The sequence below is a fragment of the Balaenoptera musculus genome, chromosome 12 (assembly GCF_009873245.2).
Source record: "Balaenoptera musculus isolate JJ_BM4_2016_0621 chromosome 12, mBalMus1.pri.v3, whole genome shotgun sequence".
Taxonomy (NCBI): domain Eukaryota; kingdom Metazoa; phylum Chordata; class Mammalia; order Artiodactyla; family Balaenopteridae; genus Balaenoptera; species Balaenoptera musculus.
Genome location: NC_045796.1, coordinates 49729951 through 49747445, shown reverse-complemented (window position 1 = coordinate 49747445; position 17495 = coordinate 49729951). Strand labels below are relative to the sequence as shown.

Genomic DNA, 17495 nt, shown 5'->3' with positions numbered 1-17495 from the left:
TGCAGTTCTTTTTGTCTTTAACCTCACAATATGCAGTAAAAATATTGTTTTCCAGTGTAAGTCAGGTTAGGTTATTTTTGCCCCTTCAGTGTGGTTGTGTTATTCATTTATACTGTAGTTAAGGTCATTTATTACAGTCTGTATTCTATTTTGGGTTTTCTATCACTTCCTGGTTATTGTTTTTTTTTAATTTATGTATGTAAAATTTACTGTTTGTGGTGTATACTTTCATGGGTTTTGACAAATACATTGAGTTGTGTCTGCCACTGCAGTCATGGTACAGAAACAATTTCATTATTCTGACAATTCTTTTGTGCCTTTTACATTTGTCTTGTAAGCATTTTTCTATTGATAGGTGTCCTTTAGATATTATTATTGTTGTTATTAATTCATTTATTTATTTTATGACTGTGTTGGGTCTTCGTTTCTGTGCGAGGGCTTTCTCCAGTTGCGGCGAGGGGGGGCCACTCTTCATCGCGGGCCTCTCACTGTCGCGGCCTCTCCCGTTGCGGAGCAGAGGCTCCAGATGCGCAGGCTCAGTAGCTGTGGCTCACGGGCTTAGTTGCTCCACGGCATGTGGGATCCTCCCAGACCAGGGCTCGAACCCACGTCCCTTGCATTGGCAGGCAGACTCTCAACCACTGCGCCACCAGGGAAGCCCCTAGATATTATTTTTAATGCTAGTATAATGCCTATAAATGGTTATACTAAAATTTACTTCACTGTTCCTTAATTTGAGGAAATTTTGATTTCCTTTTTTGTTGTTGTTTTTCTTATAAGTAATGCTAAAATGGCCATTTTTACACAAATGAGTTCTTCTTTTGTATTAGTTCCTACATGAGATTTCTAGATGTGAGATTACTGGGTATAGCTTCATGCCCAATCTAGCATATTAACAGTAGTGCTTTTTGAGAAGTTTGGCAGAGTAAAATGTACGAGTTTCATGGGTCTCTACCTACTTTTGGTTTGTTTTTTAAAATTAAGAAGTGAAAATTTTGTTTACACTTGCATTTTCCTTATGCTTCCAACAGGTCATATTTGCTTATTTGTGAATTGCTGTTAGTAATTTTTTATTAATTGTTAGTAATTGCTGCAGTAATTTTTCCTGATTTGTTTATCTTACATCATTTTTTTAAATACTTTTTTTGTTTTTTATTGATTATAAAAGTAATATATATTTATCTTAGATAATTGGGATAAGAGTAAATAATCACCCATAGATAAGTGCTATGTATATTTTCTCCTCATGCAGTTTTATATCTATATATCTTTTTCTTTGAACAAAATTGAGATCATGTGTGTATGATTTTATTTCTCTTTAAATTCATAAAAATTATGAACTGTTTTATACTTTACTTACATGACTAAAAATCCAAAAATATACAGTGAAAATATAAACACACACACTTCCCAGAACAGCCACTATCATTAGTTTCTTATATATCTTAACAGAATTTCTTTATGCATATTTAAGCAAATAAAAATACATAATCTTATTTTTCTCCCTTTTGCATGAAAGATAGCATTCTGCGTTTCTCTACCCACTGTTTCTCCATGTCCACTACTACTATTCCTGGTCCAACCCACCATTTTTTTCTTTCCCTCCTGGATTACTGTGATAGCTCCGTACTAACCCCTTCACTCTTGCTGTGCTACATTCCATCCTTATATAGCAGACAGAGCAGTCCTTTAAAAATAACATTTGGGGCTTCCCTGGTGGCGCAGTGGTTAAGAATCCGCCTGCCAATGCAGGGGACATGGGTTCGAGCCCTGGTCCGGGAGGATCCCACATGCCATGGAGCAGCTGGGCCCGTTCGCCACAACTACTGAGCCTGCACTCTGGAGCCCGTGAGCCACAACTACTGAGCCCACGCACCACAACTACTGAAGCCTGTGAGCCTAGAGCCCGTGTTCTCCAACAAGAGAAGCCACCGCAATGAGAAGCCCGTGCACCTCAACGAAGAGTAGTCCCCGCTCACCGCAACTAGAGAAAGCCCGGGGAAAGCAGCGAAGACGCAGCACAGCCAAAAATAAATAAATAAAATAAGTAAATTTAAAAAAAAAGAACATTTGAATCCAATCATATCACTGTCTTGCCTAAAACCCCCCAGTGCTTCCCGTTACTCTTTTAATAACTTACGTTCCTTACCTTGACCGACAAGACCCTACATATTCTGGCCCAAGTCTACATCTTTGACCTCATACCCCACTGTTAACCCTTTGTTCACTAAGCTCCAGTGACAGTTGTTGTCTTTCTGTTTCTTGAATAGTCTAAGCTTGTTTCCATCTCAGAATCTTTTTCTTATTCTGTTTCCTTTTCCTGGAATACTCTTAACCTCAAAACTTTTCCATGGCTAACTACTCATTTATCAGGTCTCAACTCAAATAATCATTTTCCATTCTTCACACTAACACAGTGCCCTATTTTATTTTTGTCACAACAGATATTACTTTTTGAAATTGTTCATTTTTCCTCTAGAATGTAAGCTCCGTGAAAGCAAGGATCTTGTTTGACATGGTATTATGGTATCCCTAGCTCCTAGAACAGTGCCTGGCACATAATAGGCACTAAATAAATATTTGAATGAATAAATATTCTTCCAGCTTCTTGTTTTTGATCATCTGAATATAAAATTATCTTTACTTAATATTTATTGTTATGGGTGAATTACTTATTAAGATTATTAAAATCAGGGTCACTTTTTTTTAATATTAGGAAAAATATTACAAGACCATTTGAGGATCAGACATCATTGGTAAGTATAAGAATCTTTCTGATTTAAGAAGGCATATAAGTGATTATTCAAACTAATTCATTTAATTTAATAGTACTCCTCATTTATGATTTTGAATTAGAAATCATCCTATGTGAGGGAATTTTGATGCAGAATGCAGGGGAAATAAGACTTTTGTACTTTCAAAAAGATGACTATAGAGCTTACATTTCACTGTGAATGTTATGTATTCACTGCTTGCAAGTATATTGATAGAATTTTTAAAAATTGAATTACATTTTAAGTGCATAATTAATGGATTGTCAAAAGGAAGCTTGTTATGGATCTATTTTTATACAGCAAGTTTGATTTAAGAAAATTTTACTTTTCTTTTTCTGAGTATTTTTAGAACAAGAAACACTACCCAAATGATTACTAACAATTGTCAGTTGCTTTACTAGAGTTAATCAAATTCCCGTTTGAGTGTATTGGCAATCAAAACTAAATGAAAAAGTCTAGTGAATGAAATCAGAAGATAAAAGGTGGTATATAATAAATGGTGAATGATGAGTGGACTTTGAGTATGTGATGATATTAGTTTCTTACTAAAGAAAATCTTAAGGGAATACGTGGATTAAACTATTTAAGTTGACTTTAAAAAAATCAGAACATGATTATGTTCTCTTGACAGGAACGCCATTGCTTGTTCTTTTAGTGAGTTTAAAAGAAAAAATTTTTGAAAAGAATCTCAATAACTAATTAAAAAACTGAAATTGAGCATCTTATCCTAATTTGGCAACTAACTGCATTGAAAATTATATTAAGAAAATATTGTCAAAATAAATAGTTTTTTAAATAAAATTGCTTTTATCATAGTCTTGGGTTTTTCACTGTCATTTGTTGAAGAGATCATGAAAGTAAAAATGGAGGGTCTAACCCAGAAATCTCTCTCTTCCACACGTGACTTATCCAGGGCTGATTTTGTTTTGTGACACCATGGTGCTTTCAATTGAGTGACCACTTTGTAGAAGTGTTATGTTGTAGAATCTGTAGCATTCTGTACTTTTTTTTCAATCCAGTGTCGATATGACAGCTTTTCTTATACTTAAAATTGTGGCATTTCCTCTCTTTGATCTCCCACTTCCAGAGACAGGAGATATTTCATTGGCTGTAATAAATCTCAGACCACTAGAGCTCAAAATGGCTGTGGAAACAGTGATCATGTTGGAAATTTGGTTGAATTCCTCCTCCTGACTGCCCATCCCCCAATAGCACATTTCTTATGCTGTAATCTTGGAACTGTGCTTTAGCACAAGAGTTAGCAAATATACCTCCTGTGGGCTAAATCCCTGTTTCTGTGAGGACCACAAGCTAAGAATGGTTTTTACATTTTTAAAGTTTTTTTTTTACACCATATAAAAAGTCTGAAATATATACTATCTAGTCTTTTGAAGATAATTTGTCTACTCTTGCTGTAGAATTTTAACAAAAAGTGGACTTTATGGAGAAGGGTGACAGATGAGTACTATATATATGTGAAAGGTAGTTTATGGGAAGCTTTGGGGTGTTAACATGAGAATGTAAAAAAAATTTTTTTAAGAAAGGATTTTCATTGATTTGGACATTTAAAAAACATTTTTAACACCTGCTTTGTGCCAGACACAGTGTAAGTTGCTTTCACATATGACGTGTCACGTGGCCCTTGCAGATTTTTTTCAGGAAGTGTTATTGTCTTTGATTTACACATGATAAAACTAATTCTCAGAAAGGCTGACCAGATCCCATAGCAAATGGCAAAGCCAGAATTCTTGGACTTTCTGACTCTGTATCCTCTACACAGGGAGTGGATAGGCAAGTAGGTAGTTGTTTGTTCCTATTTGCTTCTGCTTAAACACTGGAATGAATGATAACCAAACGAGGGGCCCATACCTCAGGGATCTTGCACTCAATAAAGAAAAGTTGAGGATTATGGTTGCTTCGAATGTTCTTTAACATTTTTGTCATTAATTTAGGAAGCTTTTCCAACTGTGCTAGAACTAGACTAGAACACATTCAATCTAATTTTTGTGCTAAGATTGGGAATCTCAATAAACTGAATCAAAGTATGTGGGATATAAAGTATAGGCACTAGTGTAGAAGGAGCTGTCCAGGATTGAAACGCCATAATTGTGTTTCCATCCCTCTCAAATCTGTAATAGAAGTCAATATTTTTGAGAGCCAGATGGAGGAGATATCTCTTACTGGTAGGAACATCATAGATCTGTCAGTCAGTCCTGGCTTGGTACATAAAATGGAACTAGTCACAGCTGGGATGGTGTGGAGATTCTAGGGCAAGATTCCTGTGCGGATGAAGTTTGCCGTGAAAAGTAGTTATATGCATTGTAAACTCATGAGTACAGTTATAAACATCCAAAGGAACCATATTGATTAATTCATGTAAGTCCCCAGTATATTCATGTGTGTCCTTTGAGTGAAGGCTTTTGTTCAGCAAATGGAATACTTGGTGTGCTATTCCAAAATAACTGCATAGCTGAAAATAAAGGCCCTTTTTAAATTTATTAACCTAATAGTTTTCATATACTTTTAGTCTTAAACTTACATCTTTTCCCTAAGTACCCCAAATCAGAAAATTTGAAGTAAAAAGCTACAAATAAAGTCCTTTTTCTTTGTTTATTCCTAGCTAGTTCATTAAGTCTTCTTTAATTTCCACTGAAAAAAACTGATGTACATTTTGTTTTTAGTTCAGAGGTACAATTCTTTTTCTTTTTTTTAAATTAAAGTATAGTTGATTTACAATGTGTTAGTTTCTGGTGTACAGCAAAGTGATTCAGTTTTATATATATTCATTTTCATATTCTTTTCTATTGTGATTTATTATAGGATATTGAATATAGTTCTGTGTGCTATACAATAGGACCTTGTTGTTTATTTTTCCAGTAACATGTTAAGAAAAACCTGAACGAACTTCTTGGCCAACCCAATAGATATAGTAGATTGTATCTGCTAATCCAGACTCCTAATTTTCCCTTCCCCACCCTCTTTCTCCTTTGGTAACAATAAATTTGTTTTCTGTGCCTGTGAGTCTGTTTCTGTTTTATAAATAAGTTCATTTGTTCCACATATAACACATATATATCATATGATAAGTGATATATTTTGTCTTTTTCTGTCTGACTTCACTTAGTATGATAATCTGTAGGTCCATCCATGTTGCTGCAAATGGCATGATTTCATTCTTTTTTATGGCTGAGTAGTATTCCATAGTATAGGTATGTATCACATCTTTTTTATTCATTCATCTGTTGATGGACCTTTAAGTTGCTTCCATGTCTTGGCTATTGTAAACAGGGCTGCAGTGAACATTGGGGTGCATTTGAATTATAGTTTTGTCTGGGTATATGCCCAGGAGTGCGATTGCTGGTTCATATGGCAACCCTATTTTTATTTTTTAAGGAACCTCCGTACTGTTTTCCATAGTGGCTGCACTAACTTACATTCCCACCAACAGTGTAGGTAGGAGGGTCCCCTTTTCTCCACACCCTCTCCAGCATTTGTTACTTGTAGACTTTTTAGTGATGGCCATTCTGACTGGTGTGAGGTGGCATCTCAGTGTAGTTTTAATTTGCGTTTCTCTAATAGTTAGTGATGTTGAACATCCTTTCACGTGCCTCTTGGCCATCTGTACATCTTCTTTGGAGAAATGTCTATTTAGGTCTTCTGCCCATTGTTTGATCAGGTTGGTTTTTTTGTTATTGAATTGTATGAGCTGTTTGTATGTTTTGGAAATTAAGCCCTTGTCAGTCTCATTGTTTGCAGATATTTTCTTGCAGTCCGTAGGTTGTCTTTTTGTTTTATTTATGTTGATCAGTTCTAGTAGTGTTTGTGTGGAGTCTTTAGGGTTTTCTATATATAGTATCGTGTTATCTGCGTATAATGACAATTTTACCTCTTCCTTTCCAGTTTGGATACCTTTTATTTCAAAGAGGTACAATTCTTAAGGTTCTTACATTTATGCATTGATTGAAGGAGATTTCTTTGGTTTTACAGGAATTTTTTTCAAAGAAGTCAGATTGTTCTTTATTCATGTTTGGCTCCCATAATAAGAAGCGGCCAAATAATCTAGTAATAGGTAAATATCATTTACTTTTTAATACTTTTATTTTATAGAGTCCGTTCTGTGACTCAGATTAATTGATGGTATTGAGGATTCAGGAGTAGCCAGTAAGCACTAAACTAGTTTTTAATTTTCCTTGTGAGTGTGAATAAAATTTGTTTTTACCTACCAGTCTTCAGGTAAAGAAGGGACATGTAAATATCACCCTACCTCAAGTTGTAGAAGTTTTTCAAATATAAAACATATATCCTAAATCAGTATTAGAGTTAGAAAAAAAGTAGCAGCATACTTATGCACACAAATTAACCCTTCCCTAATAAATACCTGTATAATGAATACATTTGAAAATAAACCCTTGCCCTGTACTGTGTATTGAGGCTTGGGCTGGCATGCTCACTGGCTTAGGTAAAGCCCTTTACCCTCCGTGGGCCTTTATTTACTCTTCTGTAAAGTAAGGGAGTTTGGCTAAGTGATCTTTTAAGATCCTTTCTAGGTCCAAAGTTGCAACAATACATTCTAGGTAGAGTTGAAAATTTAAGAAAGAAGGAACATGTTTGGGAGGTTTAAGGAGAAAGAAAAGAGGCAGATATTAGGACATTTTGAACACGCAGATAAGTAGGTGAATATAAGGCAGCTGTTTGGGAAAAAAATAAATCGTTAAAAGAAAATGTATTTTCCTTCTAGGTCGTATGTATGACTACCATGTGCTGGATATGATTGAAGTAGGTATCGAGAAGTTTGTCTCCCTTAAAGATATTAAGGTAAGATACTGATCATAAAAATAAGCTTTTTTTTTTAATTTTTTAATTTGTTTATTTATTTATGGCTGTGTTGGGTCTTCGTTTCCACGCAAGGGCTTTCTCTAGTTGCGGCGAGCGGGGGCCACTCTTCATCGCGGTGCGTGGGCCTCTCACTGTCGCGGCCTCTCTTGTTGCGGAGCACAAGCTCCAGACACGCAGGCTCAGTAGTTGTGGCTCACAGGCCTAGTTGCTCTGCGGCACGTGGGATCTTCCCAGACCAGGGCTCGAACCCGTGTCCCCTGCATTGGCAGGCGGATTCTCAACCGCTGCGCCACCAGGGAAGCCCAAAAATAAGCATTTTATAACGTTGCTCTTGGGCAGTAGTGACATCTTGTGGTGAACAGTAAAGATACAGTTTTGTAACTTAAATAAGAAAGAACTTTGGTTTTATTCTAGTGTGCTCTAAACTAAAAAGCACAATTTCATTTTACCTTTAAAAAGAGGGAAGGCTTCCCTGGTGGCGCAGTGGTTGGGAGTCTGCCTGCCAGTGCAGGGGACATGGGTTCGAGCCCTGGTCTGGGAAGATCCCACATGCCACGGAGCAACTGGGCCCGTGAGCCACAATTACTGAGCCTGCGCATCTGGAGCCTGTGCTCCACAACAAGAGAGGCCGCGATAACGAGAGGCCCGCGCACCGCAATGAAGAGTGGTCCCCGCTTGCCACAACTAGGGAAGGCCCTCGCACAGAAACGAAGACCCAACACAGCCAAAATAAATAAATAAATAAATAAAATTTAAGAAATAGGTCCACTCATGACACCCCAATCCACTTTTAAAAAATCTGCCTGCCAATGCAGGGGACACGGGTTCGAGCCCTGGTCTGGGAAGATCCCACATGCCGCGGAGCAACTAAGCCCGTGAGCCACAACTGCTGAGCCTGCGCGTCTGGAGCCTGTGCTCCGCAACGGGAGAGGCCGCGACAGTGAGAGGCCCGCGCACCGCAATGAAGAGTGGCCCCTGCTCGCCACAGCTGGAGAAAGCCCTTGCACAGAAACGAAGACCCAACACAGCCAAAAATAAATAAATAAATAAATAAATAAATAAAATTTATTAAAAAAAAAAAAAGAGGGAGATGTTTACAGCGTATAACACATATGTAGGCAGTTAGACTTCAGAGTCGTTACTAACTCTTGTCTAGGCCCATAGTTGAGATGCTCTCCTCTCCCTCTGAATTATCACAGCACCCATTTTATGGAACCTCAGAAATACCACAATTTTCTTTCTTTTTTTTTCCAATTTAATTAATTAATTTATTTATTTATTTTTGGCCGTGTTGGGTTTTCGTTGCTATGCACAGGTTTTCTCTAATTGCAGCGAGCAGGGGTTCTGCTCTTCATTGCGGTGCGCGGCTTCTCATTGCGGTGGCTTCTCTTGTCCTGGAGCACGAGCTCTAGGTGCGCGGGCTTCAGTAGTTGTGGTATGTGGGCTCAGTAGTTGTGGCTTGCAGGCTCTAGAGCGCAGGCTGAGTAGTTGTGGTGTGTGGGCTTAGTTGCTCCGTGGCATGCGGGATCTTCCCGGACCAGGGCTCGAACCCGTGTCGCCTGCATTGGCAGGCAGATTCTTAACCACTGCACCACCAGGGAAGTCCCCACAATTTTCAAAGTGAGCCCTGTTTTAAACCTAGGAAGCTTTGGCTGATCCTACAGTATTTTGGCTGCTAGGAACCAAATTGCTAGCTCACTTTTCCCCTTGAGGACTTGCATCTTTGTGTCTCCTTTGTTTGAATGGGATTATGAAACAGAAAGGCAAGAAAACTTTCCTAATGCAGTTCCTGGATCCAAATTGGGCTTCTGCTCCCTCAGACCTCTGCTCCTGGCTTAATCTAGTCCATCAAATACATTATTTCACTTAAGACCTCTTAGCTACCCTCTAAGGCTGAAATTATTTTCCCTGTTATATAGATTTGGTGACTGAGGCCCAGAGGAATTCCACGGGTGACCTAGAGTCATACATACAGTAAATGGTATAACCAAGATTAGGACTGAAGGGCTTTGAAAGAAAGGATATTGAAGTTTGTAATGGAAAGTTACATAATTGTTCTCAGTTTATGGGTCTTTGAGGGTCTTGGTATAGTTGAAAGAATTATAGCAAATATATAATCACTCCTTTTCCCAGCCTCCCCTAAGAGGACATGCCTTCTAGGTTTCCTGTGGGTTTGAAAAAAGGCTCTTACCAGAAACCTACTTGGTCAGCTATATCACCTTCCTCAGGTACAGGGCAGAACAGTGAGATTGGATTTGGAGGCAAAACACTTGGGTTTGAGGCCTTTCTTGGTCATTTAGATAGCATTTGTGACCTGACAGTTACTTCCCTGACCCACAATTGCAATCAAGTATTAAACAGGTATAACAACATCAAACGAGATAATATATGTGAAAATGCTTATCAATGAATTTAATATATTGAAAGGTATTTTGAAAACTGTATAAACTGTGATGCTTTATTATGGATGCCATCATTTTATTCCAGTTTATTACAGGTTGTCTTTGGGGCTGTGTGTGAATCCCTGGAGATGAGCAGTACCACTGCTGTTGGCGTGGTTACCAGTTAGTGGGTGTGAGCACTGGCTGATGCCTGCATGCCAACCCCTCTGCTCTTTCCACTTCCCTGCCAAAGCAAAGAAATACCCCGTCACTGTGCAGCTTCTAAACTGAACCACAAAATCAGTATCGTTTGGCAGGCGTATTCTTAACAAGAACCATTTAAATTGAGCACTAGATGTTGTGGCTGTGTCATGCGCGTGAGCCCCGTAGGGCCGGGGAGGCACCAGCTGCCGCGCGGGGAGGAGGCCGAGGCCGCAGCTTGAGGGAGGCCCTGGCCCCTCTGCACCTGTGTATGGCAGAGCTGGTGTGAGACCAAGAGACAGTCCTTCCCAGCCGCCGGGATAATCAAGAGTTTTGGCCGGAACTTTGAGCACACACCGAAATAGTGAGGAGCCAGTTGAAAAGCACAGACTATGGTGCTGAAATTGATTAATAAGGAACTTAGTGATTTGGCCGGTGACCCTCCAGCACAATGTTCTGCAGGTCCAGTTGGGGATATGTTTCATTGGCAAGCCACAATTATGGGACCTAATGACAGCCCATATCAAGGCGGTGTATTCCTTTTGACAATTCATTTTCCTACAGACTACCCCTTCAAACCACCTAAGGTTGCATTTACAACAAGAATTTATCATCCAAATATTAACAGTAATGGCAGCATTTGTCTCGATATTCTAAGATCACAGTGGTCTCCTGCTTTAACTATTTCTAAAGTTCTTTTATCCATTTGTTCACTGCTATGTGATCCAAACACACATGACCCTCTAGTGCCAGAGATTGCATGGATCTATAAAACAGACAGAGATAAGTACAACAGACTATCTTGGGAACGGACTCAGAAGTATGCCATGTGATGCTACCTTAAAGTCAGAATAACCTGCATTATAGCTGGAATAAACTAAATTACTGTTCCTTTTTTGATTTTCTTATCCGGCTGCTCCCCTATCAGACCTCATCTTTTTTTAATTTTATTTTTTGTTTACCTCCCTCCGTTCATTCACATGCTCATCTGAGAAGACTTAAGTCCTTCCAGCTTTGGACAATAACTGCTTTTAGAAACTGTAAAGTAGTTACAAGAGAACAGTTGCCCAAGATTCAGAATTTTTTAAAAAATGGAGCATGTGTATTATGTGGCCAGTGTCTTCACTCTAACTTGGTTATGAGACTAAAACCATTCCTCACTGCTCTGACATGCTGAAGAATCATCTGAGGGGGAGGGAGATGGATGCTGAGTTATCACATCAAAGGAAGCAGCATTATTCTAGCAGCATCCATTCATGTGTAAGCCTTCCACTGTTAGAGATTTGAGGTTACATGATATACTTTATGCTCGTAACTGACGTGGCTGGAAAATTGGTATTGAATTTATAGCATCAGCAGGACAGAAAATGTGATGTATTTTATGCATGTCAATAGAGGAATGACCTGTTCTTGTTCCACAGAGAATGGAAATTGGAAGTCAGACACCCTTTGTATTACAAAATAGGGTCTCAAACATTTTGTAATTTTCATTTAAATTGTTAGGAGGCTTGGAGCTATTAGTTAATCTATCTTCCAGTACACTGTTTAATATAGCACTGAATAAATGATGCAAGTTGTCAATGGATGAGTGATCAACTAATAGCTCTGCTAGTAATTGATTTATTTTTCTTCAATAAAGTTGCATAAACCAATGAGTTAGCTGCCTGGATTAATCAGTATGGGAACAATCTTTTGTAAATGCATAGCTGTTTTTTGTACATACTGTTGGGATTTGCTTCATTGTTTGACATCAAATGATGATGTAAAGTTCTAGAGAGTGAATATTTTGCCATGTTCAGTTAAAAGTGTGCAGTCTGTTACAGGTTGACACATTGATTGACCTGATTTATGCAGAATTAGTAAGCTGTTCAGATAGTGTAGCTTTAGTATGCTGCACATGATACTGGCAGCCCGGGGGTTCATAGATGGACTTGGGACCCAGCAGTTTTGAAACGTGTATATGGAGTTTAAGAAATTTATTTTCCAGGTGCAGCCCCCATCTAACTAAATTTTTTCTTCACCTTGTACACTTGACAGCTGGAAAAACCATAACATGGGAGTAATAATGGGTCAAAATTTACAAAACAAAGTACTGTTTTGGTGTGGGGAAAGAAAAGTAAAAATAAATTGAGTACTAAATTTTCACTCATGGAGCATATCCATAACTATAAAATTCATTAATTGATGAGAATGTGCTTACATTGGCAATCCCTACATAGACTGTTAGCCAGTCCCCTTCGTTTTGACCCCGTTGTTTGGTTACAACCTAGTATTTTTAGTTTGTTTTGGAGTTGCATGTTTTGTTGCACTTTGCTTCCATATGTATTTCTTCTTTATTTCTACCTCCTCGTTTTTAAGACATCTTTACCAGGCATTTCTTTTCTTACTTACCCACTTTTATTGCCAAGCCTCATCCCTCTGTTAACTCTTAAGCAACAGGTGATTAGATGCTACCAGGAAATAGTGATTATTCTAGAAGCCTGTTTTCTAAGATGGCCAAAATTCTAGGGATGGTTATTCTGCATAAAATAAGCCTAAGAAATGAGACGATTTAAAATTAAAGGTTAGTTGGGCACAGATGGAACACAGAAGAGTCACTGGGTCTGGAAGGTCTATTCAGGCCCTGAATGAGACAGATTTTAGGCCCATCTCCTAAGTATAGACAGTTCAGGTTCGCGTTGGAAGCAGAGAATGTCAACAAGAGTGGTCATGGTGAACAGGGAAGCAACACGTGACCTCTGGTCCAAGGGCAGAGGATGTTTGTTTGTTTGTTGTCCTGTCTCCCCCCACCCCCTCCACTTGGATAATCCTTGATTCGTGTTGGAGCAGAGATATTAGAATCAGTGGGAAGCTCAGACCGATTCTTCTTTCTCCATAAATTAACCCTTCAGTTAAGGAATTTTTTTCTATTTGATTTTTTCTTTCACTTTGGTAAAACAAAAATTCACATTCTTTTTGGTATAGAAAATCCAGAACTAGGGAGTTCCCTGGCAGTCCAGTGTTAGGACTCCACACTTTCACTGTCGAGGGCCTGGGTTCATTCCCTGGTGTGGAAGCTAAGATCCCACAAGCTGTGTGGTGCAGCCAAAAAAAAGAAAGAAAAGAAAATCCAGAACTAGACAAAATATTTTTTAGAGTAGAGGTTCGATCCTGCTGAGTGAGGATTGCCCATATTTTCTGTAGCTTGTATAACATTATATTGCTTCCCATGTGAATGTTTAGTTGGTAGTTCAGTTTAGCTTTCATTTAAAAATACTGCTTATGTGACACAGTAGGAAAGGCACATTGTTACAAATAATTCAAAGAAATTAAATTTCTTTTGACTCAGATGTTGGCTGTCAGAGGGCTGTGTTTGTTTTGCAGCAAGTTTAGCTTTTTATTTTATTCTTTGCATAGAAAGTGATAAAAAGTAGCTTACATCATTCTTTAATCACTTATTAATTTGGCACTAAGAGGGAGTGGAATGAAAAATTATTTTTTAGTATAAAAATCTGTAAATTAAAAAATCCCCACTCTGGTTTTAAGTCTAAAATCAGTGTTCATAGGGACATCCTTGGTGGTCCAGTGGTTAAGGCTCTACGCTTCCACTGCAGGGGGCATGGGTTCGATTCCTGGTTGGGGAACTAAGATTCTGCATGCCGCACCGTGTGGCCAAAATAAATACATAAATAAAATCAGCATTCATAGACATAGTTTTAGTACAGTTAAGAAAATGTGAAAAGGAGTCACTGTATATCAGCGGTCCCCAACCTTTGTGGCATCTGTGACCAGTTTCATGGAAGACAAGTTTTCCACAGATGGATGGGGGGATGGGGAACGGTTCAGGCAGTAATGCGAGTGATGGGGAACAGCAGATGAGGCTTCACTCGCTCGCCTGCCACTCACCTCTTGCTGTGCGGCCTGGTTCCTAACAGGCCGTGGACCGATACCAGTCCAGGGGTTGGGGACCCCTGCTATATATAAATATTGACTGCTTTAAAATCAGCATATAAACAATTTAGACTTGATAATTATATAATTACTTCTTTTTATTTCCTAGAATAGTAAATGTCCGGAGGGAACAAAACCCATGTTAATATTCGCAGGTGATGATTTTGATGTAACAGAAGACTACAGAAGGCTAAAAAGCCTTCTTATTGGTAAGTGTTTTAATACTTATCTGCAGGATAGCTCAGGTAGGCATTCTAAGAGTTGCCATTGGTCGTGGCAGTTTGCAACTTCACTCTAGATATACAGCTTTTTCTCTTTGATCTCTTTTTTTCCTTTTCATTATTTTGTTTATTCCCCACTAGAAGCAGGAGAGAGTTAAAAGGATGTTATACTCGATAGATCATTATTACTTTTTGATGGTATAGTAACTTTGGTACCAACCTATTTATATAGCATTTTATACTTACTAATTGCTTGCACCCATCTCCTGGCATTATTGGCATTATTGGCATTATTGAATTAAATTTAGAAAAGTTAAATTTTCAAGATTATTATACATCATCCACTTCCAATTCAAAAACCTCTATTAGTTTTTCTTAGTCTGATATACAAGGCTTTTCACACTATAACCCCATATAACTTGTTTTCTTAATCTCCACCAAATTCATTCCTCCCTTTTCCATTTTAAAAAAAGCAAAAAAAACCTTGTAAGGTTGTTTTATAGGTGATCGGTTCTTAGTGAACTCTGCTCATTCCTAATGTTTTATCTAATGACTACATTACTTTTTATGTGTTCACAAGCCACGTTCTTAAAATCCAATACACAATATATAGTTATTGTCTGAGATTGATGTTAAATTTACCAATTTTAAACCACTTTTTCTCTCCTTTTTTGAAAAGCTGGCATTATTGTTATCCATGATTTCTTAACGGTTACTAATACTTAATATTGTGTGATCACATCTGCCAGCTCTGTTCTAACTCTGGAAGGTAATTTAGTTCGTCCCTAGAGATATGAACTCTTCTTATACTCAGTGGCATTTTCTGAAGTTTAAGTAATTTATTCTCTTTGAGCTTTTCTTGCACCATTCTTACAAGCTATGGCTTAACTTTTTTGGTTGCCCTTCTTTTGGATTTTTATATACTTTGCCCTAGATGACTTTTGAAAAGTTGGTGGGGTGTATATTATAAATAAATTATATGCATGCTCTTTACAAATCTGAGCCAACCAAAGAAGGTTTGTGGGCAGACACATTGCTTTCGTTTTTCCTTATTGGGATTATTTATGCTCTTATTGTTAGGAATACAGTTTTCGGGACTTCTCATTTCCCTTGTTCATAATGGCTATTTTTGAAAAACTAAGTATCACTGTTACCTGTTTAATCCTTACTAAAGCTCTTGAGTTTGGTAACATTTCATTTTACAGATGGGAAGTTGGAGGCTCAGAGAGGTTAAGAGCTATTAAGTAGGTGAAGCAGAATCAAAACCCAAAGCCTGTGCTTTTCTGCTTCTGCTGTTCATCCTGCCCATGGTGAAAATTCCTTTGCAGAGTCTTTGCTATAGGTTCTTACCTCTGTTTTCCATGAATTAAAAAAAAAAGAAAAGGGACTTCCCTGGTGACGCAGTGGTTAAGAATCCGCCTGCCAATGCAGGGGACACGGGTTCGATCCCTGGTCCGGGAAGATCCCACATGCCGCGGAGCAACTAAGCCTGTGAGCCACAACTACTGAGCCTGCGCTCTAGAGCCTGTGAGCCACAACTACTGAGCCTGCGTGCCACAACTACTGAAGTCCACGCACCTAGAGCCCGTGCTCCACAAGAGAAGCCACCTCAATGAGAAGCCCGTGCACCTCAACGAAGAGTAGCCCCCACTCACCTCAACTAGAGAAAGCCCGCGCGCAGCAACAAAGACCCAACGTAGCCAAAAAAATAAATTAATTAAAAAAAAATCATACATGGAAGACAGCGACCAACATTTCTTTGAATATTACATAGCCCGAAACATCAAGGGAGTTTTTTTAGCCAAGATTCCTAGTACTTGTACTGCGTTGGCTCAGATTTCCTGCTTTTTTCCCCTTGTTCTTCTGTATAATTATTATTAGTGAGGGAAGTACTTATAATTTGTTATAACAGAGCTTTGTTGCTTCTGTTTAAATGGTTTTATCTTACTATTTTGTGCTTCCACTAGATGGCAGGAATAACCACATAATGCAGTGATGAGAGGGAGGGAGTGAAAACCAAAAAGGAATAAAGAAAGAAGAAATTGAGGACCCCAAAGAACTTTTGCTTATGTAAATTATATCTATGGATAATTATTGTTTTAGAACTCAAACCTGAGGAATTTAAAAAATATTTATTAATTAAAAAATAATAAACCCATTACATGTTAACATAAATAACACTCTTAATAAAAAAATATTTTTTTCAAAACAAAAAAAAAAAAAATAAGAAAGAAGAAAGACAGGTAGCAGGATGGAGTGACATTGTCTGGCACTAAGCAAAATTGAGTTTTTAATAAAAATAAGTAAGAAAGCTGCAGACTTCTTGGTTTGTGTTGTGTGTTCAAATGAAATAATGTAGAGCAGTAGGTAAAGAGAATTTTATCAAGGGCTTTTTTCCTGTTTGGAAGTTGTGTTTTTGTTTTCTTTTTGTAATTGGCCAGAAAGAAAAGTTAACTTCAGTATTTTCATGCCAGATACCCATTTTGTTCATTCGAATTTTGCTTCTCTTTTGCTTTAAATATTATATAGATTTGTAGTTAATCTTAGCAGGTCCTGCTTTTCTTTACAGAAAACCAGTGCCTATTTTTTGATTCAGTCCATCCTAATTTTTTTTTTTTTTTTAATTCTGGTTGTGCCGTGTGGCTTGAGGGATCTCAGTTCCCCAAAAAAGACCAGGGATTGAACCCGGGCCACAGTAATGAAAGTGCCAAATCCTAACCACTAGACCGCCATGGAACTCCCAGTCTATCCTACTTTTTATGGTTACTTTTTAGTATGACTACTCCTTGTATATAAAGATGATAATGAATCAAGTAATAGGTTAGTTTTATTAAATGTCCCTTTAAAGCCTACCTTTAACTTAACTACCTAACTGGGGTTTTTTTTTTTTCTTCATTGCCTTTGTCTATATTAGTGGTCATATCGACATCTGTGGTCATTATTTTAATTTTTTTAACCTCATTTCCTAATTCTTATTCCACTTTAATACATATAATAATGAAAATAACTGCCATAGAATAGGTCAGGTAATTTATTAAATTTAATCCTTTCTACAGCTCTACAGAGATAATTATATTAGTCTGCTCAGGATGCCATACAAAAGACCATAGACTGGGTGGCTTATAAGCAACAGAAATTTATTTTCTCACAGC

The 17495-nt window shown here is 37.9% G+C and overlaps 2 protein-coding genes across 2 annotated transcripts in view; both read left to right on the top strand.

Moving 5' to 3' along the window:
• Positions 1 to 17495, top strand: part of RPF2 (ribosome production factor 2 homolog) — a 39052-nt gene that overhangs the window by 6075 nt on the left and 15482 nt on the right. The window contains exons 4-7 of the mRNA XM_036872168.1: positions 2717 to 2756; positions 6762 to 6843; positions 7513 to 7589; positions 14232 to 14331. Of these exons, the coding sequence (XP_036728063.1) occupies positions 2717 to 2756; positions 6762 to 6843; positions 7513 to 7589; positions 14232 to 14331 (299 nt within the window). The remainder of the gene's footprint in view (positions 1 to 2716; positions 2757 to 6761; positions 6844 to 7512; positions 7590 to 14231; positions 14332 to 17495) is intronic.
• Positions 10345 to 11847, top strand: LOC118905479 (ubiquitin-conjugating enzyme E2 D3-like). Its single transcript, XM_036872169.1, has one exon. The coding sequence runs from the start codon at positions 10585 to 10587 to the stop codon at positions 11023 to 11025; it is 441 nt and encodes a 146-aa protein (XP_036728064.1). The 5' UTR covers positions 10345 to 10584; the 3' UTR covers positions 11026 to 11847.

Bases quoted from the DNA above. Each gene is read 5' to 3' on its own strand.
- LOC118905479 (XM_036872169.1), top strand. From the start codon at position 10,585: ATGGTGCTGAAATTGATTAATAAGGAACTTAGTGATTTGGCCGGTGAC.